General features: G+C 39.8%; 1 protein-coding gene and 1 pseudogene across 1 annotated transcript in view; both read right to left on the bottom strand.

Annotated features, from left to right (window-relative positions):
• STMN2 (stathmin 2) overlaps positions 1-10,416 on the bottom strand; it is a 41,766-nt gene extending 31,350 nt beyond the window's left edge. Inside the window, exon 1 of the mRNA XM_010979401.3 lies at positions 10,033-10,416. Within this exon, the coding sequence (XP_010977703.1) occupies positions 10,033-10,051 (19 nt within the window). The 5' untranslated portion in view covers positions 10,052-10,416. The remainder of the gene's footprint in view (positions 1-10,032) is intronic.
• Positions 10,417-24,402: 13,986 nt separating this feature from the next.
• LOC116149681 (U2 spliceosomal RNA) lies at positions 24,403-24,505 on the bottom strand (annotated as a pseudogene).
• Between the last annotated feature and the right edge of the window lie 1,079 nt (positions 24,506-25,584).

The following is a 25,584-nucleotide window of genomic DNA, read 5'->3' as shown; positions in this document are numbered from 1 at the left end:
ACTGCCATTTGAGGGCTGCCATGACTTTCTCTGAACTGTGTCTCCGAAACGGCTGAATGTGGTAACCAAGTGATTGAAATCTCTCCCCATTGCTGTTGAATTTTTTGGCTGAAGAGTAGAAAAATACTTCACATCCATTCTTAATTCAGTAAAGCTCATACTTCCTCTGCAGACTGATTACTGCATGTGTGGGGTGAATTCTAGAATCAACAATGTTTTGGTCATCGGTGATAAGAATGTTGGTTTCTTTATTCCCTTTGCTGTTAACAGATAGCTTTTCATCAGAAAGTATGCCCTGACTTCCCCTTCACGTGGATCTTAGAATGAAATCTGACTATGACTCCTGTCTTGATTTTGCATAAGGTGGTATAAGACCACAATTACCTAGTATATTCTCGATGAAAGCAGGGACTTCCAGAAATGGAAAATGCAAGACATTATAAGCGCAAAATTAAAAAAACTTGTAATATACAATTCATATGACTTTTACCTAATGGGCTAGCTGACTTTATATATTATATGTCTTTTTATTGAAGTATAATTGATGTCAGTATTATATTAGTTTCAGGTGCACAACATATCAGTTTGATATTTTTATACTTTATAAAATGATTCCCACAATAAGTGTGGTTACCACCTGCCATCATACGATGTTACCACAATACTGTTGACTATATTTCCTATGCTGTACGTGACATCCCCATGACTTATTTATTTTATAACTGGACGCTTGTACCTCTTAATCTCCCTCACCTATTTCACCCAATCCGCCACCCTCTCCCCTCTGGCAACCACCAGTTTGTTCTCTATGAGTCTGTTTCTATTGTTTTGTTTTGTAGATTTCACATACAAGTGAAGCCATATATGTGCATATGTATAATATTCATACATACATATATATCTTTATTAGACCTGTGTTCTGGCCCTAGCTCTAAAGCTTACCATATGTGAACTTGACTAAATTCTTTGAGCTAAAATTTACCTATTTTTTTGTGGGGGGATAATTAGGTTTAGTTATTTATTTTTGGAGGAGGTACTGGGGATTGAACCCAGGACCTTGTGCATGCTAAGCATGCATTCTACCACTTGAGATATACCCTCCCCCCACAAATTTACCTATTTTTAAGCAGAGTGGCATGTATACTGTGCCCATCTCATAGGGATTATATGAAGGTTAAAAAGCATGGAGTGGGTGAGTATGTTCTGAGAACTACAAGGTCCCATATTGATAGATCATGTGATCTAATTTTTCTTTTGAACGTTTTCAATCTTCTATGTTTATCTGCTCCTCTTTTTTATTCTAACAGGAAAAAGTAGGTCAGAAGGACAATGAAAAGACAATTTTTAAAGTGACAGAAGTCTTGGATCTTGTAATCTGTGCATTAGAAGACTAGAATCGACTTGGGTAATTGTCCATATTTTTGAACAATGATTAGGAGAAGGATGCTAATTGGCACTTCTCAGATAAAGCTGTGAGACTTAAATAACAACAATAGATGTGAGTGTTGGGGACAAAAAAGAACCACATGGTAGTAAAAGCAATTATGTTCCAAAGCAGGGTCCCAAGGCAGGCTGCAGTAACTAACTCTTGGTAGAGTCTGGAAGTGATAAGTGACACCTTGGTGCGATTTTCTGGTCTCAGTTTTGTAACAGTCAATATTTTATAGATTGAGCTTTATCACGTGAGTTAGGTTTCTACTTACAAGGAAGCCCAACCTAAGAGACTGTTATTACGTTTACTGTAAGCAGTTTTGTTGAATGGAAATTAAATTTTATGACAGCCATTTATAGGAAAAAAAAAAAAACTTCCAAAAGAGGGAGTAGAATGAAAACTGAAACTTTAAAGCACTCTCTTGTACAAGTATTTGTGGGACTAAGTTTAGATAAATTTCATCCATTTCTTTTTATGCTGTTCTAAAGACATACAGCTAAAAGCCTGACAGTTTCATATTACTGATGATCTATTGTTATACTAAGTAAATATTTGTGCTAATGGTTGGACGTGCAAACTCTGACATCCAAAGTGCAATTATTCCAGAAGAATAACTGCTAAATAAGCACTCTTACAAGCATTGCTTTATGATTAAAAAAAAAAAATCAATTCCAGACAACATTATGTTTAATGTACTACACAAGAACTACACTTACCAATTTTTGGCACCAAAAACAAATTTTTGGAATCTTGAAATTTTTCCAAGTATTAAATATTTTAATCTGGAGGTCAACAAAATTACAAATGAGAAAAACCTTAAAATTTTGGTTATGGTTTTACAGTGAAATGTGTGGCTTCTTTTCTTGAGCACGATTTCTAGAGAAGCAGTATTTCCAGATGACTAGCAAAGTGATTGCTGAAATGCATTAATTAACCTTTACATTCACATAAAAGTGTTTTGTGAGAACAAATGTACACAAAATGTTATCTTTAATCATGACTAATAAAAATGGGTTATATAAACACCGGTTTTACTACTGCAAATGTCTACTTGACAAATGACAGGACCTGCCTCCTTTATTAAAAGATAATTAAAAAGGTCTCTCAAGGGATTCAGAGCCTTCCCACGGATCTCTCTTGCCTGCCCGCCTGCTTTGAGGTAGTAAGATGAAGAGAGTCTTGAAGTAGTATCTAATGGTTATATTAACTGTGGATGCCTGAGTTGTATCTCCCTTTTAGCTCTAGATTTATTTAATAAAACAAAATTTTAAAATTAAACATCAAGGGTTTAGGGGAAGAGCTAAGGATCCATTTTGAAATGGGTTAACCAGGCAGATAGCGGTAAGATTAAGTCAGGGCTCCTTCTCCCAGGACTGGGCATCGCTGTGTCCGCACCTGAAGTCCCTGCTGTGCTTAAATGAGCCTTCAGAGAGCCAGGTGGTTCCATGACTTACAGCCCCTAAGGTCTCATAGCTCCCTTTCCCCCGAAGCCTAAATCATGACAATTATTTTAATAAGCCCCAGGTTAGCTGCTAAAGCTAGTCATTACTGTGAAGGTATTTCCTCTTCAAGTTGCGCTCGGGAAGGTAAGACCACCAGGCCTGTTTAACAAAATGGCGGCATCACGGGTTCGACCTCCATGACGGGAGCCCTCTGACAGGGAGCAGATACGAGAGAAGCTGGTACTGGTTAAAGGCGCTGATTCTGGAGCCAGAGGCTTGGGTTCAAATTTTAGATCTGACGAACTGTATGACCTCGGGCAAGTCACTCCTCCTCTCTGTGCCTGAGTATCCTCATCTATAATAGGACCTACTTTTTAGGGCTATTGGATGATTAACATAGCTAATATGCGTAATGTGCTTAGTGCCTAGTGTGCTATATATGCTGGATAAGGATTAAATCAATTAAACTTACTTCTTGCAGACACTCTGTAATTTATATCTATGCCAGAAAAATGATTTCTGAAAAAAAGCCGTGTCACAGAAAAATTGTTGGTTGAAGGACCAGTCAGGAAATTTTGGGGCTCAGTCTTCAAGATCCACAAGTTTAGATTTTTGTTATCTCCAAATGAAGTGTAGGTACAGCCACTGCAGACTGCTAGGATTAAATGTTTAAAACACACATTATTTTTATAGCTCTGTCTTAGCACGTCTTCTACTTTTTAAAATGTACCAGGAGTTGCAAAAATGGAAAGTTTCCTAGTTTTCAAGACTCTGAAATGATCAGTTATAGACAACCGGAACAAAGGAATAGATAACTTTGAGCCTTAAGCCAAATTCATGGTGAAACAGTAGATTCTACCAACTCTCTGGCCAGTTTTATTGGGATGTTTCCTCTACTTGAGAAATGGTAAATTTCTCATTTGAGATATTTCATGCATAGAATCACTTTTGCAGGATAGCATTTCCAGAAATGTGATCATGTTTGCATGGTCAGTCACCCACTGCATGGAAGACTGACATATGATACCTTGGGTAATATTCCTTGGAGACCCATTTTTTTTTTTACCTCTAGGTTGACTTTCTTAGAAAGTTAGTATCAAATAATGGAGGTCCTTTATTGGCTTAAGTAAGCAGAAAACACACACACAATCTGTTTTCAAATATCCAGCCATACTCAATAAGTTATTAATAATTTTCTCATATGGTATCCAGTAAGAAAGGCTGTTAGGTAATTCGGTAAGTAATAAATATGGGATATATTGAGAGACAATTCTAGTGCTGCTCAGTCCTCTGTGTTACTTTCTTTAGTATGTAGAATGTTTCCAATGAATTAGCCATATGGTAAATGGAGTTACAGACACTTGCATGAGATTCCACAACTAAAAGTTTCTGAATTGAACTTTTTGTTCTGCACGTTGTTTTGTAAGTGACGGTAAACTAGCAACATTGAGTTGTCATCTTTCTCAACTGTGCCACAAGCCACATTTTTTTTCTTACACACACACGCACACACACACACACAGCCACATTCTCATTTCCACATTTCTCTTGAAGGTCTTCTGCTGAATCCTGCAATGTGAATATATTTTTAAAAATCTAATTAAAAGAGAATGATGACACAGAACACACAACTCCCAGAGGAATGAAATCCCTAAGTGTATGAGTTTGGAGGTGAAATATTTTGTAAAAATTGCCATAGGCTTGAAAATGTTAAGACATGATGCCGGAGCTTATCGTGGGAGGAGCGCGTGTATCACAATTTCATATTTCTAAAACGGATGTGTTTGGTGGTTAGAACCAGCATCAGCTGGGAGCTTTGTTAGGAATGCAGAATGTCTGACTTCAACCAGACCTACGGTATTAGAAATTGCATTTTAATGAAAATTGCAGGTAATTCACATGCATATGAAAGTTTGGGGAACATAGTAATATGAATCTATTAAATATTTTACAGATGGATTATAGTTACACGAAATATAAGATAAAAAGAATTCCCTACCAATGCAAACATAAAAGTATCCACTTTTGATAATCCTAAAAATTAGTTCCTACTTATCTGTTTCTTCTTATTTCCTTAAAATTAACATACATTTTCTACTAAACTAAGAAAATGACTACAAGGAGGTACTCAATAATTACTGAAAGCCGACAAAACATTAGATTTAAATGTTTGAGCTGAAATCACACTGGATTTGGTTTCAAAGGTATCCTTTAAATGGAAAAGAAAAAATGAACTTTTTAGAAAGTAGGAAAAATAGTAACAGCCAGTTTGGGGGCCCCCTCTCAGTATCGCATTGTATCTACCTGCTTCATCTACTAACTTGCAAGCTCCCTGAAGGTGGGGAGGGACATTCAGGTGTGTCTTCAATGCTGAGGACATTTTAAATAAATGAATAACTAAACAATGTTTTTGTTTAATTTATTCCTTAATTTAAACATTGAAACATTCTGTTCCCATATAATTTTGATATTACTACTGGCCATTTTCTACTATTTATCTACTGCAATCCCTTCAAATAACATAAATGATATTATAATAACAATGTAATGATATTATAAAGTAAAATCTTAAGAGAAAAATTAACCAGGACTGACACCTACTTCCAGATTATAAAGATCACTTATTTCATTTTATTTCCTTGAAGAAGTGTACAAACTGTTTTCATCCACTAGGTTAAGCATGCTATCAACTTATTGAAGAAGTAATTGAGTGCTCCAGATAAAAGAAAATATTTTGTTAACTAGCTAGTATTTGGGACTGGGTTTAAAATCGACCTACTTCTTTAGAGAACTTGATTGCCCTCTAGTGGAGTTAAAAGTTAATGCAGGCACCAAGGTTTTCCAATTCAGAGAACCAGGAAAGCGTATGAGCTTCGGGTTCTGGAAACATCTGGGTAACTGGCTAATTCCGTTTTTTTTTTTTTTTTCTTTGTCTGAAAATTTCTTGCATTTTTCATATAAGGTCACAGATCCTGTGACAACAGAATGATGTATGTTTTTCGAGGGCCAAAGAGGAAACTGATGTGCACCGGACTTAGGTATCAACAGCTTGGGGTGGCCACACCCAAAGCAGGTAGCCAGCTGCTCTGAGGCCAGCTTCTTTCAGCCTGCGTGAGCAAGGGGCTCCTGGGGTGGGGTGGAGTTATGGTCAGTTGGGATAAAAAACACCAGTGATTGATAAATCAGAAATTTTCCTAAAGATGCTGTGGATTTATCAGTAACAACAATCCTCAATTAATTATGTAATTGATTTGTCTTCCATTTCATTTTGAATTATACAAATTTACCTTTAAAATTCTGCTTGATAACTGCTACTAGATATTCACAGAACTGAGTAACTATTTTGATCCTAAATCATAGGGAGGAAAGCCATTTAATTGTGTGAACTGGCTTTATGGCACTGTGAGAGGACATTTCTTGAATCTGATTAAAACGTAGCCATTTGCAGCATTTCACCACTGAGAACAAGTTATCTGATGATAGACAGATTGTGCCAAATGATTAAATGCCTATCCCACGATCTATCCATTAATAATTTAAAAAAGACCATGAAAGTAAGTAAAAGTGCTTTTAATGTAACAAATAAAATTCTGCTAAAAATGTTAATGACTAAGGGCAGAGGCAATTGCTCTAACAATAAAAAACTCCCTTCTTCCTTAGAATAATTTACTACAAATCTTAAATCACGTCACAAAACCATGGTTAATTTTGACAAAATAAAGTTGTAGATTTTGATATGATAAACCATCCAATCTCAATTATTATCATTTAAAAATGTATTTTCTTTCAGAGAAATTTACCATGCATAGACAGTCGCTACCAGGTGTATTAATTTTATCATTATACCAGCTACCTGCTTAATGCTTACTTACTTCAGGCAAAGCATACTCACCTTGTATAAACTATATATATATGATTGAGTGATAAGCTACTGCTATTTCTCTTTTAATTTTATCCTGAAATTTTGACCAATTCCTCCTCTTTACACTCCTAGTTATTTATATATCCATTTAGAAGGTGCCCACTTCATTAGAGAAGATAACAGGGAATATTATATGCACGGAGTACAATCATGCTGAATACAATAATTGTTTAATGAATCAGGAAAAAGCACCCGCCCTGGTGGTTAATTGATTATGCTTTGCAACTGGAATGATTTCAAAATCCATTATTTTAATAATGCAGAGGCTGTGCTGCTTTTCATGATTTGCTTACTCATGGCAGAAAGGGCCCTTGCATTAGTCATATTTGGGGTGGGATTTTTATTAATAGGATAGTGGCTACCATCTTACGATCTAAGTTTTTATGCAGAATTGAGACAGTAGCAAGAATTAGCAATTGGAAGAACAGTTTCTAAATAAAAAGAAACAATTAAAATCGTGCATAACCTATATTTATATATTTATAGATCCAGTCTATGGAATACAAGGCGAAGATCATAATATTTTTAATATGTATATTTTCATCCATTGCAGCCACAAGCAAGTCTCTGCAGAGAACTTTCCAGCAATCGTTGGCACACAAGCCCAGCCCTTAACAAGCACCTGCACTTATATCTGACCCACATGAACACACATAATCCTTACAGGAACCAAAAATACATTTGCTTTATAACCTAAAGTGCACAGGAGAGTGAATTCTATTTTTTTTGGGGGGGGGGGAGGAAGAAAAGAAGAAAAGTGAGTACAACAAGGGTTAATTCTTAATCAGGGCAATTCAAATCTTTTGAATGAATATGGCCACTGAGTCATGAAATAATAATAATAATTTGAAATAACAGCGATAACACTGATGATGATGAGTTTGCAGACGCCTTCCTGCAGCATAAACCTCTCGGTGGGGGTGCAGAGCAGAGAGCGAGATCGCCCCCATCCCCCGTTCTCAGAACCTTTCTGGACTTGCGGGCGAGCCGCGAATTTTGGGAAGTCGGGGTAGCTCAGGACACTGCGCAGAAACCTGTCTCCTGGTCTGCACCCGCCGGGGCTAGCGCCCAGCTCCCGGGAGGGGACCGCAGGGCGCGGCGCGGGGCTCTGCAGGGCTGGCTGCGCTCCACGCGCCGCCGGCTCGCCATGTGCGCCCTCACCCGGCCAGCGGCTGTCGGGTCTGCGCCCCAGCTGGGAAGGGTGGGGTCGAGACGCCCCTCGCTAGAGGAGCAAGGGTCTCTCCTACGGAGACTATCCAAGGGGTCGCCACCCAGGAGAGCCTGGAGAACAGAACGTGGGCCGTGGGCTTTGGCTGGGGGAAAATAGCCCCAAGCTCCGGGAGCTGTGGGAGGGAGAGAAGAAAAACCCTCCCCGCACTCCTGGGAAGGGGTCACCTCTGCGGGCCTGTGGCCGGCTAGGGTGGGGCCGCGCCTTTGTCTGTCCGGGCGGGGCTCGAGCCAGCCTTTCTGCAGAGCCGCACACTTGTCTGGGAGGGGCTCGGCGCTGGGATCCGGAGCAACACCCAGTGTCTGCGCCCATCAAAGGGTGCCTGGGCTATTCTGAATTGCGGCGCTAGAAAAGGGGGCTCTAGGACTGCAGATCTCTCAACCCCTCCCCAATTCCCTTCCCTTGCCCTGCATCTGAGCCCGAGGTCTTCCGGGCTCCGCCTGGGAGGGTGGGGCAGGGCGGAGCTGTCCAAAGCGAGCCCTTTTCGCAGCTTTTCCCCTTATCCGCATCCCTCACTGGGTTCCGGGGAAGGGGTGCTTCCAGCTGCCACCCGATCTCGGACCCCTCCCTGCCTGTGCCCCTAGGGGGGACCGAGCGCCTAGCCACGGGGCACTGGAGGAGCAAGACGAATTAGGGATGGAGGCCCTGATCTGGAGCCTCGTTTGGTCTCTGTGTCTCGACTATCTGTCTGACACAGGCTGAGCCTATGAAAATTGCCGATTTTTGGCCCTGTGTGACCTACAAAAGAGATACTTCATTTGGCTCAATTAAAGACCTTGACCTCTTTTGCTTCTGTATTATTATATATACTCATATCTAGGTCCCAGAAGCTTTTCCCGAAAAAGATCGAATGAGTTCAAAGAAGCTTTTATCTGCGTCTTGCCCGAGCACCCCATGTAACGTGATTTTGAAAAGACTGTTAATCCACTTTTCCCCCTTCTCTCTGTAAAGCAGAACAATGAGGCCAGGGTGGGGAAGGCGAGGGCAACCGCCAGGTCCCACTCGGAAGCCGAGGCTGGGAGTCAGGAGCGCGAAGCGCGGGGCGTGGCGCTGCTGTCCCTCCAGGGCTGGGCTCCTGGGCGTCGCGCTGCGCTCCCCACCCGGCCCCCTTTCGGCAGAAGATGCTGCACCGGCTGGGGGGAGGGGTGAAGGCGCTGGCGCGGCTCCGCACAGGGTGGGGCCGTCCGCATTGTGTGCCCAGCGCTGCAGGTGCCTGCCCCCCCACCCCCATCCGGGACCGCCCGTCCTCACACAAAGAAACCCCACCCCAGCGCCTGCGAAACCGCTGTCCCTCCACCCCTCCCCAACCGCGCGCTTCCCCGCCCCTGCAGCTGCCCACCCGCGCCCTCTGTGCCCTCCCGACTTCCTCTCTCCTTCCCCTCCCTTTCCCTAAAACAAAGGAGTGTAGGTCCCCCCCGCCCCCGCCCCGCGCCCCCACCCCGCGGCACCGCGCCCCAGGACTAGCGGTTTTTCCGACCAGACAATACCATAAAATTTGCCCGGTTCTTTCACCCGCCTTCCTTGTCTCCACCCATCTTTCAAACAGCCTAGATGGGACCGCTTTGACTTTGCATTTTTCTCTTTCCTTTCTCCCACCCTCCTTCCTCTTCTCTATTTTCTTTTCTCCCCCCCCTCCTTTTTTTAATAGAGAATAAAGAACGTTACAAAGCACTTTTACAAATGTCCCTTAACCCCATTTAAGTCTTACAGTTAAGGTAGCCCCTTCCCCCTACGACTGAGCCCTAATTTAAAATATGGAAACAGAATAAATTCTTTACCCACGGGAAGGAAACTTACCTGCCTCTACCTTAAAAAAAATCTTCGCTTTAGATTTCCAAGGATCCCCTCTTTGCCCTCCCCAAACCCCAGAACTGTCCCCGTCCTTCCTGATTCTTATGTTCCCAATAACGTCTTTTTCTCTATAAAATATCTCTAAAATAGCTCTAAGAGAGAAGGGGAGAGGTGGGCTCCAGGTCGGGCCGAGGAAGAACGAGGCGCGATGCCTTACCCATTGCTGTTTTAGCCATTGTAGGGATGTGCAGAAGCTGAGCGGTGGCGAAGGCGGACAGTCCAGCTACAGCAGCGGAGAGAGCGAGAGAGAAGACTGAATAAGGCACTGAGTCTGCAGAGTGGGACCGTGCGAGAGAAAGAGCAAGAGGCAGGAGCCCATGAATAATTATCACTCAGAAGCTCAAGCAGATTGGCTCCCAAGGTCCCCTGACATGACTCCCGCAGAGTCAGAATCTCCAAGCATTAAATATTGATCGGCCAATGGTGCTGGAGTACAAAGTACCAGAATGCAGTTTGAAAAGGAAATCAGTCCTTCCCTGGCAGCTCCCCCCATTTTGGGGGCCTGGTAGTACAGTCCAAGTAGAGTGGAGCCTTAGCCTAGGAGCCTTCTAGGAGCTAGAACTGGGCTGTGCCTACCTGGGAGCCAGGAGGCTTGACTTGATTCACACATGTTTTGGTGCACAAATCGAAATTAAAAAAAAAAAAACGAAAGAAATTCAGAGGCCTGAGAAGTCTTCACAACATGCTGGCTGTTGGAAACATCTGTTTAAACACTGTTTTTACTTGTTCATGTTTTCTCTTTCACCTTTGGCCATGTCCTTGGTAGATTTTTGTCTCCCAGGGTGACCCCATGTCTGGCTATGGTGGCAGCTCAGAGCAGAACTGGGCTATGATCCTTTGTCTCCTAGCACAGCTGGGCTCAGATGTCTCTGGACTCTTGAGGATCTCTCAGCAGAGCAAGGCCTGATGTTTTCTACTCTTGGCACAGAAGGAAGGGGCTGTCTGGGAATAAGAACAAGTAGTTATGGTCTACCTGGGGACTTTGTGGAAGAAGACGAGAGTTAGCCTCCTGTGCCTGGGTCCTGTCCATCTGGTAACAGGGCAGAACCAGGATGACTGTTGGCCTGGGCATTGGAGGACCCATGGGTGGGTGGCTGACATGCTGCCCTGGAGATGTAGGATTACATGGGTTGAAACCTCAGTGACCTTTCCAGGGCTCTAAGGAAAACCCTTTAGACAAGAATAGAGATGAAAGGCATGATCTGGAGCATGATTTTTTTTCTAAGATCCAGAGTCTCCACTGATATAAGGCAAAGAAAGATTTGTTCATGTTTCAGGCTGAGCAGTGTGAGGATCTCTGAGACCAGTTGCAAAAAGTGACTTTACACTACAAACCAGATATTAATTAATTCATTCCTCCTCACTTAATGAATGCCATTCATTAATTCATTCTTTCTCCCTTGACTCCCATAAATATTCATTGGGCATTTACCATGTGCCAGGCTCTGAGGATACAGGAGTGAGAAAGATTTTAGGACTTGTTCTCATGGAGTTTTTAATCACTTAATTTAACACTTCTGTGACTTCGCTGAACCTTCCTCCAATCTAGGCCCATTCAGAAACTGTGGTTTTGACGTTTGAAAAATAAGGAAATAATCCCTAATTCCATTGCATTTGAAAACTAAAAGAATAGCACATTGTTGAAATCATGTACATGTACAAAACCCTGGCAAGTTTTTAATTTTATAGAAATGAGTAGAATTTTTCTCATGAATGGAATAAGTTCTTAGCAGCTTTCTATCAAACCACCTTTCAAAATGTCATGAGGTTAGAAGCCTCATGAATAATACGCAGTTTTGAAAGCATAAAACCATTTGAAAATAACCGGGTACTCTCCTTGGTGCTGAAATAAATTTCTTCACCTCCTATTAACTTGTAAGACATTTTAACTCCGTGGACATCTTGCTGAATGATAAGAAGCTACTGAGTTCTGACCTGCTGAATCATAGGAAAAATAAAAGATAAAGTGGAGATCAATAAAATCATTTATTGAACAGGAAGATTGGAAGATATTTTTCCTGTCATTGCACAGATCTGTGACTATGACACAGCAAGAGAGCAACATGGAAGTTGGCAGGGTCTGGAAATAAATCCCCTTTTCTCCTTCTCTATGGGCATTTCCCACTTTCAATGTGAGAGCCAGTTCCCTCTGAGTGGAGTAGTTACCAGTCATGAGATGACAGATGGTCAGTTTGTCTGTGTGACTAATATCTTTAAAATATTCCTCTTCTCCCCACCACACCTTTTCCCCTCAGCTATGTGTCATCTCTATCTATTCTTTAGGTTTCTTGCAGAAGAAGATTCCTAAGTCACGGCATTAATGTCTTTGACAACTACCGTTGGCAGTTGAACAAGATCTGTTGCACTTTTGATCACTACAAGTAAAACAAAACAACACACACTTTACAGTCTAATCTCTCATTCTCTGGTGGACATTACTTACTGATGGATAGAAATGTGAGATGGAGGTCAGTGTGCACAGGAGCAGGTGTAAGATGTGTTTAATTTTTTTCTATTTCTTACTTTCTAGGTGCTAGCCACCTAACCTGAGTTACGTATGATTTTTAAATAATGGCAAGCAGGGGAGATGGTAGGTAAGTATGACTTACTATAGGATATAAAGACAGTAGTCTATCATCAACCGGCTAAGAAAAATTAAATTCAAAGTGCTGAGTTACATCAATTATTGTTTCTATTTTCTTCTAACGTAACAATGTCAGTCATGCATCTCAGCCTGAAAGGGTAGGGGCAAAATAGGGACTGAGAAATTATCTCATATTCAATAGTTTAATCATTATTCATTCATTTGTTCAGCTAATTCATTCATCCAGCAAATACTTAATGAAATTTCAGGCTTTTGTATTATGAAATCACCCAGGCTTCTCCTTAGTGTTTAAAAATTATAAATAAAGAAAATATAATCCCCACCTCTTTAAGATAGTGTTATTAACTTTGGAGGATGAATATTATCCTGTATATCAGTTAGAGTACTTTTGGTTGCAAAGAATAGAAAAAAAACCAACCCAAATTGGCTTTGATAATAAAAGGGGATTTGTCAGCTCTTCTAATTACAGAGACTCAAGTGGGCTTCTGAGGTCTGAAGATGAGAATCAGCTTTCCCTGAAGCAAATGGTTTTGATGGGGATGGGTGGATACCCAAATTGAAGAATAGGTATTAGATCTGTACAGTGTAAATAAGGACAACATTACCTATCTTGCAGAATTTGTTGTAGACTGAAGAATTACCACGTGTAAACTGACTAAATCACCATACGTATTTGATAAATTGTAGCTACGATGTTTATGGCTTTCAATAAGTTTAAATTTTTGAAGGGTTTTTTAAGGGTAGGAACTGAGTAGTGTATATCTTTATAGCCCTTTTAGTGCTTGGCTCCATAATTCACATGATAGATAGTCAGTAAATGCTTGTGAAATAACAACAACAGCAATAATAATTTTCAACACTATTGAAAATAACTTAAGGTGATTGAACCCAATGAAGCCATAGCGATGCTTCCAACCACCCTTCTTTGTTTAGCGCATCTTGGGAAAGGATCCTAAGCTGTTTACTATTGTTTCTTTTTTAAAATTTTTATTTATTTGTTATTGCATTACTTAATTATTTTTTATTTTTGTGGGGAGGTAACTAGGTTTATTTATTTTTAGAGGAGGTACTGGGGATTGAACCCAGGACCTCGTGCTTGCTAAGCACACGCTCGACCTCTTGGGCTATACCCTCCCCCTGTTTCTTTACTTGTATCCTGCCTCATTTCCAAAAGGACATAGGGGGATAAAGCTTATGTCAGTAGAGGGCCCTTATTAATTTTTAAAATCTTTAACAGCAGTTAAAGGAAGTTGCGGAAATCAAAGACAAGCTAGCAGAGATTTTAATTACTGTGGGTTTCAATGTGTTGTGTGTTATCTCTGCAAGGAGGCCTGAGGTGTTGATGTCTTTCCAAACTGGAGAGGAACAGTTGCTTTGGAGGATTAGCTGATGTCATCTAATACAGTCATATGATTTTCTGCTAATAATAATCAAGTGTTTGGGGAAAAATTTTAAACTGATTATTAAAAGTTAGTGAGATATGAAAAATATTGTTAGAATTGAATTATTTTGATCTGACCTCAGTTGATTATCAAGGAAGTTTATTAAAAAAAAAAAAAGCCAAGAATTGTTTTAGGTGGTGGGAACTGCAGTAAAAGCTGAAGATATCTAGAGATGCATCTAAAATAGCAACATATGAAAAAAGTTAATTGACTAAGATTTTGATTATTTTGCCATATTTAAACACTTATAGATTAATAAAAAAAATAAGAAGGATCAGTGTCTCTTAATAGAACCATCCAATATGGTTTATTTAAAAGGAAAGTCATTCTAAGGAGAAAGTTAGTGTTCCTTATTAACAGTGAAATCTATATTGTTCAGGAATTTTTCCAATGATTTGCAGTTGATTCTGTCGTGGAGAATGAACTTACGTTATTATTTTCCTCTTAGATTAGTTATTAAAAATGAAGACTGCTTAGTTAATTATGATCTCTTTTTTTGTACCTAGGGTTTTCTTTATGTCCAAATGAGATCTAATGACCATATTAGTCATTAGAATAATTTACCAGAAGCAAAGTGACTTACTGAAATTAGTTAAGTCCTATTGATGATTTTATAATTGAACGTCTCTGGAAATGAACTTGCCCTAATCATAAGAAGGACTTGATATAAATTTAAGAAGTTGAATCCTTACATTAAATTGGTAATGTTGAAAAACTATTTGCTATCTTGGCAGCAACTACAACAACATTTTCCTTCTTTCTGTGAGTGATTTACAGCTTGAGTCCAAAGAGAGCATTAGCTGGATACCACGGAAGCTGGGAAGTTGATGCCCCTTGGGATTCCACTCAGCATTTTAGCTTACAATACTCGAGTGAGAACACAATGGAGACAATATTGAAGTGCCCGGAAGAGAAATCTCGGAGAAGTGTGACTCACTCCATTTATCCCAACGGCCTTATTTTACTTTTTAAATAAAAGGCACAATATAAGTATTGCACTATACATATAGTTAACATTAGTTACCTAAGAACTTTGTTTTATTTAAATCACATCTGGAAGGAGGAGGCGGGGCACTCAGGAAAGAGAAAAGCAAAAGCATTTCATTGTACTGCTTTCCAGAGATACTTTTCCATTAATCATTTATTAACTCACTCTCTGACCCTCTGAACTTCCTCCACCCATATCCTACTTTATTATCAGATGGACTTGAATTAATAGATGTAGGTAGAATTTTTAAAAGGCCATTTCATCAAATATTCAATTTGACAGTAACATCAGCCTTGAGTTCCACTACAGATAATAAAAATCTCATCTTTTTTTCACACCTTGATTGACTCTTCTCCCCACCCCCCAATTTCTTCCTCAATCATAGGGTAAATAATTACATCTGACTTTTCAGCAATTCAGGTCCACGACAGTGAAGCAATGTGCAGATTATGCAGCAAACGGTGCCTATTGTGGCAGAAAAAAAAAATTTCCCACAGATTTGCTATTTGGCTTTATTTAGAATGTGCAGGAAATGTCTTCTTTTGGAAGGAGGATTTCAAAAACTTGTGCATACATTTTATATTATCAAAGCTAAGGACATTTTTGTGATGAACAGTTTCAAATGGGCACAAAAGAAGAGAGAGAAAATAACAAACTAGTATCAATCAAGTTAAAAAGTTATCAAGATTTCCTTGCTTTATTTTTTCTTTATTTTCCCACCTCTGTTAAAATCTTTATGGGGAAACAAACACCACTTAAATTTGCTCTTACGTACTTAAATATCTCTAAAATATATGAAACTTTTCTTACATAAATGCAGTTCTATTATTACACTTAACAATTTTAATAATTCATTGGTATCATCTAATACCTGGCCCATAATTTTCATAATTGTCTCAAAAATGCCTTTTTACAGTTTGTTTGAGATGGTGCGTGCATTCTATTCAGTTTTATGTTTCTCAAATCCCTTTTTTTCCCCTCAAATTCTCTTTTAATCTGGAGCAGACCTCCTTTCATTTAAACAATTCCTGCCAGTGAGCTATTGCAGAAACGGGGTCACTTGTCTTATGAACTTTCTCACATTCCGGAAGTACCTGTTTGTTTCCATGTGGTCGCTCAAATTCTCCCTGTGTTTCTTGTAAATGGAAGTCAACTTTCTAGTCTTGATTAGACTCAAGATCGTCTTGTCAAAGAATAATGCAGCTCTATTCAGTTTAATTAAAAGCACAGCTGACCTTTCCTCACATGTGATGGAACCCCATCATGGCTCCAAGGCAAGGAGTGGTTTATAGAAGCAAAACCCACAGCATCTGAGGAACAGTGAAATATTATTTTTTTGTGAAAGGATTCCTTAACATTTATCAGGGGAACAATTTCCTCAAAGCAAGGTGGCATTTATCAGGAATGGGCAGCTGTCAGGGAAGGCAACTTTAGGTATTTATGAGTTTTCTGAGAAATCCTGTGGCTGAAAGTGGTATGTTTGGTTTCAGGGTATGGTTCTCACTGGACTCTTGGCTGGACTTCTGCTGAACTCTCCTCCTTAGTGAAGGTAAGACCACACTGTTTCCCTGTTAGAATAACTTTGTCCTGCTTCTGGTCAAAGTCAGCTGAGTGAACCATGGTGGCTTCAGCCTTTTTGATGCCGTAGCATCAGCTGTGTGTCAGCCTGGCACAGTGGCTTAGTGGCAGTAGAATAATTTTTAAGCATCAGCACATCATTTGGTAAAAGTGACAAGATATGAATCATAAGCATCAAAAGAAATACTTGGAATCCCACTGTTTGTACTTAGTTTTTGATTGGCTTGGAACCAACTAGGAGTATAAGTCCCATGGATCAGTTTGGCCAACTTTAAAAATTGTTGTGCCTATTCTATGATCTTCTTCAGTCCTTTTCAAGACTGTATAATATTTAATTTACCATAATTTATTTAACCAGTCCCTACCGATGAACTTTGAGTTGTTTCCACATTTAGTATTAAAAATAATTCTGCAAAGAATAACATTGTACATTACAAAATTCATAACTTGCCATTTCTTGACAAATACCTAAAAGTGGAATTCCTTTCACATATTGTCAAGTGAAACACATCCTTGAATTTGGCTATAGATAGCTTATGCCAGGTCTTCTTTAAATGCAAATAGAGGAAAAACCAGAGCAAAATTTCCAAGACACTATCCTGTGCCACACAAAGATGTGTAAGACACAGACTTTGTAATTAGGAGCTTGCAGTTTAATGAGAGAGATGGATATCCAAAAAGACTATTTCAGTGTGTTTTCAAATATAAAGCATTTGCAAAGATCTATATGCAGACTCGGAGTCTTCAAAAACAAGATGGACAGAAACTATGCAGGCAAAATAATTATATTTATTTTACGTCTATTCCTTGACTATTATTGGTCTTGTTTGTTCTAATCCTTATTTGCAAAGTAGCCCCAGAAGACTAACGAATCAAGCTGAGTAGATTAAAAGCAAAATGTAAATAAGGAGAGAAAATTACTCATGTGAAAGGCAGAATACAAGGCTAATTAATACATTCTTTGGGTTCTAGTAAAAAAGGAACTCTGCAGTTCATATTTAAAATCAGGGTACTTTATGAAAACAAAGAAACTTTGAATTCTCTCCATATTCAGTATCTGAATGTTTTCCCACTTAGGCTGCATGAGGTTTCCCCCACTTGGTGAATCATTATGCCCAGGGGCCCCCAATGCTAGATTAGACGGAATACTTTTTTACCACGTAGTCACCTGGACTTGCTTTCTGCCTGAGGTTTTTAACTCCCTCTCCTTTTCTAAAGGCTTAAGAAGGTCTATTATTATTAGGAAAGGACAGTTCTAATTTTCCACTAAAAAGCTCAGTTAAAGATCAATGTTATTCCTTCCTACTTGGCATTTGAGTGATTAGAAAAACTTCTCCTCACTTGTTAGATGCTGAGGAAACTAACCGAAAGGGGGAATCCTGGGACAAAGGCACATGAGCCTGTTTCCTCACTGGAGAAGCTGTTCAGGAAGAGCTGCAGGTAAATTAATTTCTCCTTCAAATAAATGTCAGTCCAGACTAGTACTATGTATTGCAATGCTGCCCTGGGGAGAGAGGAGAAAGAAAAGAATGTTAAGGAGATGTCTTGGCTAATAGCCTTACGTGAGAAATAACCTGCCATTTCTCAATCAACGTCATTTCCATGTCCTGCAAGGAAATTATTTATGGGCAGGGGTTATCTGGCAATTCATACATCGTTTTGATCCACATCTGCCCTCTAGGTTTGGCCAGATGGGTTTAAGAGATTTAATTTAAAAAAAGTATCACTTTCTGCTGCTCCTTTGCAGTTTGGTTGACCTCCCAGGCTGAGGTTGTATTTGTATTCATGGACTTACTGTATTTTCTTCCTTCACGCCAGGTAGAGGGGAGTACTTGAACACATATCATGAGGCATAATAAAATCATAAGCATTAGAGATGGAAAGAAATATGAAATTGACCACCTAGCTACAAAATAGGACTTACATTCCAATATACTCTCATCAGAAGAAGACACAGAAGCCTGTTTCTCAACAGCTTCCAATTCTTTTTGATTTTTAACTCATCAGATAGATGAAGTATAACCATTTCATATTAATAAGTGTACATTTTTGAGATTTACCTTGTAGTAGTCATCGTGGGCTTAATCTATACATTACTTAATTTGATTTAATCCTCAGGACAACTTTATATGATAGATACTATATCATTTTACAGGCGTGGAATCTAAGGGCTAGGAGAGCCTAATAATTTGTGCAAAGTGACAAAACCACTAAGATTTGGGCCCAAGTCTACCTGATTCCAAAACACGTGTCCTTAGTAACTATGCTTTCTCTGTGTGGAAACTTAAAAAAAATATTTTGGATTTAGAACATTATTTTAGAGTTTATATATATATGTTAGAAATTTGATGTGCTATCTTGGGGAATAATGAGAAGGGGTCATGACCAAGGATTTGAAGTCTGGGCACGAATTTCTATGGCAGAATATGTGGATTCTAACCATCTATATTTATTTAGCTCTGTGTATATGAGTGAATAAATGGGGTATTAAATGTTTAACCAAGAAATTATTATTTATACATGCACAGTTATGGACATACACAGAAATTCCTTAGCTGGTTGATGGGATTGCTGCATGCATGTTCCTGCTTATCGGGAGCCGAGTATACCATTTCCTGTGGGATTGATGTTATTCATCATGTTTATGTATTAAGACTAATCCGTAGAAAGCCCATAATTTTATTTGTTTTTTGTGGTCACATCCTCAGACTCATGAATGCTGCCTGGAATATAGTAGACAATAAAAAGACATTTTGTTGAATAAATGAGTGAAAGAAACTGAAGAATACCGCTAATCCCATTAAAGATGTAATTGTTATTTTTATTATTATAACCATTGGAGGATACATTCAGAATTCTAGCTTGGGATGTCAGTAATTTATCTCTCCTCCCTCCTTTCCTGAATACACAAAGGTCTGAGTGGAGACCCTTCATCTAGTTACTAATTTATTTTGCACAATTTGGGAAGAGGTCTCCAGTAGGCTTGGGATCATTGCTTTAGAATGAAGGGCTGAGAAGGGGACCCTGGAGGCTGGGGGCGGAGGCTTCCGGAAGAGGATCTTGAAGAGGTGTAGGGGTGTGTGGCAGGGATGTGAGGACAGGTTAGTGTGTAGAAGGAAGGGAAGAAGGGAAATCTTCACTGATGATGATGTAGAAAGAACTCCTGCAGCCTGATGTGTGTGTGTGTGTGTGTGTGTGTGATGGGAAAATACAATTTTTATTGTAGAGTTATCATAGGAATCAATCCATTCCTAGCCACAGCATAAGTATATGCATTCAAACTTCAAATCTCAAACCATTCATAAGGAGCAATCTTCAAAAGAGACAGGAGATTCAGCCATACCAGACCAACAGGATTTGGGAGTCAGGGAAATTGCGTTTAGCATAAAACTGAGGAAAATGTAGCTCTTACTCTATTTTTGATTCATTTGTATTTCTTGAGAAGAGCTACTTATAAGCAAATGATGTTTTGTGAAGCAAAAAAAGTCCAAGGAAAAAAGAACACTTCCATAGAAATGCTTGGAAGTAGGTTTGCGTTTCTTTTTGCAATATCAGTCATTATTGACACCAAAAATACTAGCAACTCTGGAAGAAATGGAAGGCATTTCATTTCTCTCCCAGTCCACATGTGCTTCCCAGAAGACCTTATTAGACTTGGAAAAACTAACGAGAATGAGGTCAAAGCAGGGAAAGGCTGTTGCCTCTGCAGTAGGAAAGGGGACTCACCCCAGAAGTGGAAGGGAATAAAATGGAGCCCTTGAAGAAACTGACTCCCTGATGAGCCTCTGTATCAGAGAACTGAGTAGGTCATAGGGGAGGCCCCCTGCCAAGCAAGACAGCGCCCGTCTGGCTGCGCACCCTTGTCAGGACTGCTTCAGTTTTTTAAGCAAGTTCGTCACTTGGAGCAGCTTCCGGGAGAGAAGTCTGCCATTGCTCCTGAGTGGAATTACTGATCAGGAAAACTTGTGAGACATCTTTCTAATTCATGCCCAGATAAAAAAAAAAAAAAACAAAACAAAACAAAAAAAAAAAACCTCTCTGGTAGGGAAGGAGGAAAGCCCTGTGTGAGTCTCTTATCTGAGTAACTTCTGGTTTGGGGCCCGAGTTGGTGGCGTGCTCTCTCATGACAACTACATGCATTGTGAGCCATTTTAGGGAGAAAGCTCAGCCTGGGAATGTGAGACGCCTGACCTGGTGCCCTCCCTTCCCAGCTCTCCAGTTCCCATGGCAGCAGCTCCCACACCAGAGAGGAGAGGGTCACCTTGGTCTCTGCGTCATTTCTGCTTCTAGTATGTTGCAGGGAGCTTTAGAAAATTCTAGGCTTGGAGACCAACCTTAGTCACCTTCCTGATGGGCAGGCCTTTTTCGTTTCTAGTAACCAAGCTCTTGCCTGCTTCCTGTGGGCAGCTCACTGCCTTCTTTCAGTAGCCAAATCCTAGGCATAGCCCTGTCTGTCCTGGTTCTCCTGTAATACTGCAGCCTTGCCTCATACCGTCTCAACTCTCCCAGGGATCGGAGTGCAGGCCCTGAATCACAGCCACCTTGGCCGGGTCCTTGCTTCCTGCTGATCAGCTTGCTGACTGCACGACTTCCTGGGCACCATGCTCCTGGGCTGGGGCCACCTCTGAAGCCGGCTGTGTTGGGAATGTAAGGCCCATGAAAGCAGAGATCCCTTCTGTCTTGTTCAGCATTATATCTCTAGGGTCCCAAATGGTGCCTCGCATGTACTTGGTGTCTAATAAGTTGTTTGTTTGTTTTTTTTGTTTTTGCTATTAATATCTGCTCTAGGCATCTGTGTTGCCCCAACTAATCCATCTTATCTAATTCTGGATGTCTGAGGTCTGACCCTCCCTCCCTGATTGATTCCCAATACTGACATCTGTAATTTAGTTGGAGTCCCACACTGATTATTATTCATAGGAATACTTAGCACTTTTCATCATCAAAATGTCTTCTAATTTTAGTTAATTAATCAACCACAGATTTGTATGGAGGTGACTATAAAATCTGATGTGTGGTGGTAAATCATTGTAAAGTAGCATGACAGTTTATATGGAAAGAGATGAGAGTGAAGTTTCTTTCAGATTAACTATTGTTGGGAAGTCAACCTGAAGAGCCTGGTGTCCCCATAGTTCCCCAGATCACCTTTGTACAATGAGTCAGGGGTACCTGGCTTCAATCTTGAGCCCATCAATTCCTGCCTGACTATCGTGGGCAGGACTTCTCACCTGTCATCTCAGCATCCTTGTATGTGAAATGAGGGTGATGCTAGTACCTACATCAGAAAGCTGTGAAGATTAATGCAGAACACCGAAAACTGCACTTGGTACAAAGGGAGGGTTCAACCTATAACTAACAACCGTGCAACTCCATAAAATTGCTAGTTAAATCAGAAAGGTGACAGGTCCTGAAATTTTGAAGCAGTGGAAATTTACTTTTTGATGCAGTTCAAAGAGTGGGAAGGCTGTGGAGCCAGAGGACCAGGGCTTCCTCTTCTCGTGAGATGGATGAATTTGGACAAACTGACTGAGTCACAGGAATGCAATGGAATAAAGCTGCTCGGAACTTGGTCTCATATCCTGGCATCTATATCTGTATCTTCCTAATCTATAAAGTGTGCATATGAGGAATTACTTTTCAGAAAGTATTAATCAAGACAATGTTTACAAAGCTTAGGGCCCAGCAAATGGTAGGTACTTGATAAGTAGTTATTATTTTGGAAAAATAAAAATATTTTTAGTGCTTAATATCATGTGTAGAGTTAGATCTAAAGACATTTTAGTTAATGAAAATTGAAACATACCTACCTTGGATTTTAAGTGAAACAATAATGTTTAGAGCTTGAAGGTCTGAAGATAATTTCTACTTTATTAAAAAAAAAAAAAAAGCAAAATGATTTTCAGAAAAAGGACATTTTCCTCCAGTTCTCCCTTTTTTTCCTTCTCTGAATCTTTGGAAGTCTGCTTCACTTGAGTCCCTCAGTCTACTGATATGCAGATTAGGTTTCTTTATTCTATTTTGGAGTTTTCCAATGCAAAACTCCTTTCTTTGGTAAAAATCTCATTGCCCTTGAACTTGGATCTTTTTCCCCTTTACATCTGTATTTCTTGACATCATTATTACCACCTTCCATCATTTAATTTTGGGTTCGCATTCCTTTTATTTGTGTTCACTCTCTGCATCTTGATTGCCACCTCTCTCCACTCATTTCTGCCAGCTTTGAAATGTGCCCTGGCACCCGCCCAGGCCCAGGGCAGACCAATGCCATCACATGAGTGACTGCAGAAAGCCTTGCATGGAGTTGTCTTAGAGTTTCAGAGGGGGTCTATGGCCAGGCAGCTGGGGAAGGTTATACATGAGAGAGCTCATTGGCCTAGGTGACGTCTTAAAGTCTCAGTCTTTGTCTAACTCAGAAGAGCTGGGCAATGCCATCAGATGTCTTTTTTACCATTGCCCTTATTGTGATAAGTGCATCACATGAAAAAAGGAATTTATGCCATTGTGTCTTTGTAGGAAAGGAGAGAGAGGGTAAAAAGGCATATTTTGGTAGTTTATAGGGCAAAGAAGTGTATGGAGGAAAAAAATACATCCTTACAATGTTAGTAAACAATTTTTATTTATTTCAAAAGTGTTCAGAATTGCCATAAAGTTCTTTTTAAGAAAAAATATAATTTTTGGCTTTTATATTAATAAAGTATAGAATTATTGTGTTTCCCCCATCAACATCTCATTCCTTCAATTTAAACCAAGTGCACAGATAGAAATGTTGACATAGGTTATTTCCAACTTCAGTCCCCTCGGAAGAAGATCAACTAGCCGCTATCCATTGACAAGACACCACTGTGAAAATCCCAGAAATCCAGCGGTGAGGCAGAAGCACCCACTTCAAAGCACAGAGATCCAGAAGGACCCAACCTTCTCTTGGGAGGGGAGGAGGAGCGGCTACACTCTGACTGCATTGCCCCTCCCCTGGGACTGCACCGCGACACACCAAGGGGCCTCTCTGGGCCTCTGGGTTCTCCATTGGGGAAAACAAACAGCCCAACGTGGACGTCCAGCTTCTTTATCATTGCTTGGTGCTTCCCAAGAAGCCCAGGGAAACCTGCACGGCTTGACTACTGAGAATCAGATAGAAACAGAGGATGGAAGAACTTACAGCAGCCAGCGCTGTCCCTGTTAGAGTGGCTACTATCAAAAAGACAAGGAGTGACAAAAATATGGGGAAAGGGAACCCTCGTGTACTGTTGGTGGAAATGTAAATTGGCGCAGCCACTATGGACAATAATATGGAAGTTCCTCAAAAAATTAAACATGGAACTACCATATGATTCAGCAATTCCACTGGAGTATATATCCTGAGAAAATAAAATCACTGTCTTGAAGAGATATCTGCACCCCTATGTTGATTGCAGCATTACTTACAGTAGGCAAGTCATGGAAACAACCTGTGTCTGTTGACAGGTGAATGGATAAAGAAAAGGCGAATGGAAAGAAAATAATGAATAGAATATATATATATTTGAAATTTTTTATTGAAGTAGAGCTGACTTACAATGTTGGTTTCAGGTGTACAGCAAAGTGATTCAGTTGTACATATACGTACATATAAGTAATGAATAGGGCATTGTTCAGCCATAAAAAGGAAGGAAATCCTGCCATTTGCAACAACACAGATGAGCCTTGAGGACAGTATGTTAAGTAAAATAAGTCAGGCAGAGAAAGACAAATACTGTCTGAACTCACTTATATGTGGAATCTAAAAAAAACTACAACTCAAAAACAGAACCAATTGGTGGTCGCCAGGTAAGAGGTGAGAGGGGAAAATGGGGGAAGGCGGTCAAAGGGTAAAAACTCCCAATTGTAAGATGAGCGAGTTCTGGGGATAGAATGTACAGCATGGTGACGTAGTTAACAAGAGTGTACCGTATTTTTGAAAGTTGCTAATATTAAACTGACAATATTAAACTGACAAGAACAGATACTACACTTGATCTTAGCCAAAAGACCGAGAAGCGACTACCTCCAAACTTCTTTAAATCCTCCTTTTCTCCCATTGAACTGCTCAGTTCAGCTTGACAACCCAGTACCTAATCTCCACAGAGCCCACTGTCCCTTCCCCACCCCACCCCACTTTCATTCTCAAGTTCAGAGATTTTATTTCCTAGTCCCTGTTTCCTACACATCTGAGCTCTTTATTATGAAAATTGACTTAACCTCTTTGCTAAACTGTTGCCTTCTCCTAAGAATACACATATTCTAAATCTGCTCAATTTGCTAGCCCCCCTGTAGCTATTGAGCACTGGAAATGTGGCTAAGTCAATTTGAGATATGAGGCAAGTGTATACACACTAAATTTCAAAGACTAAGTATGAAAAAAGTATGTAAACTATCTCCTTAATAATTTTAAAAATTGATTGCATATTGAAATGATAATATTTTGAATTTATTGGGTTAAATAAAATATATGATTAAAATAAAAAAAAACCAGGTGCACAGCATTCACCTTCATATAACATTTCTGAGAGCTTGACATGAGAAAAACTTTGCTTTTATTATGTAGTATTTTAAATATTCAAACTCTTTTTCTTCTAGCTCACGAGCTCATCATTTTTCACGTTTTCATTGTCGCCTCAATGAATGAACTTATTTCATTGCCACCAGGAGAAAAAAAGACCTTTATTACACTACAGAATCAAAAAAGATTATGAATAATTATTCATATAAGCTACATCTGCAAGGCAATTAGAAGGAGCCACTTTTGTTTTTTAACGTCTCTGCGAGATTCCTCCTCTGACTCTGCTATTACAGGTCGATGCTTCCAAATATGAAAAAATAGAAATAACCTGATTTTCAAATGGAAAAAGATACAGAGAAATGCTGCCTAAAAAAGAGTCAAATATCCACTCAAGTGCATTATTCCGAAGTGTATCTTGTTTTATTCTTTTTCTTCCTAACCTTATCCCAGGCTAAACTGAGAAGTAGGCAATGCTTGCTCTTAGCATCCTTTCTGAGCCACCTTATTCTGTCGCATTCATCTGTATGGTCCTCAGGCTACTTGGGGAGGGTCCTCCACTAAGTGCAACACTTGGTTCCTCC

Source organism: Camelus dromedarius, chromosome 30 (genome assembly GCF_036321535.1).
Source record: "Camelus dromedarius isolate mCamDro1 chromosome 30, mCamDro1.pat, whole genome shotgun sequence".
Classification (NCBI taxonomy): Eukaryota; Metazoa; Chordata; class Mammalia; order Artiodactyla; family Camelidae; genus Camelus; species Camelus dromedarius.
This window is presented reverse-complemented; position numbering and strand designations above follow the sequence as displayed.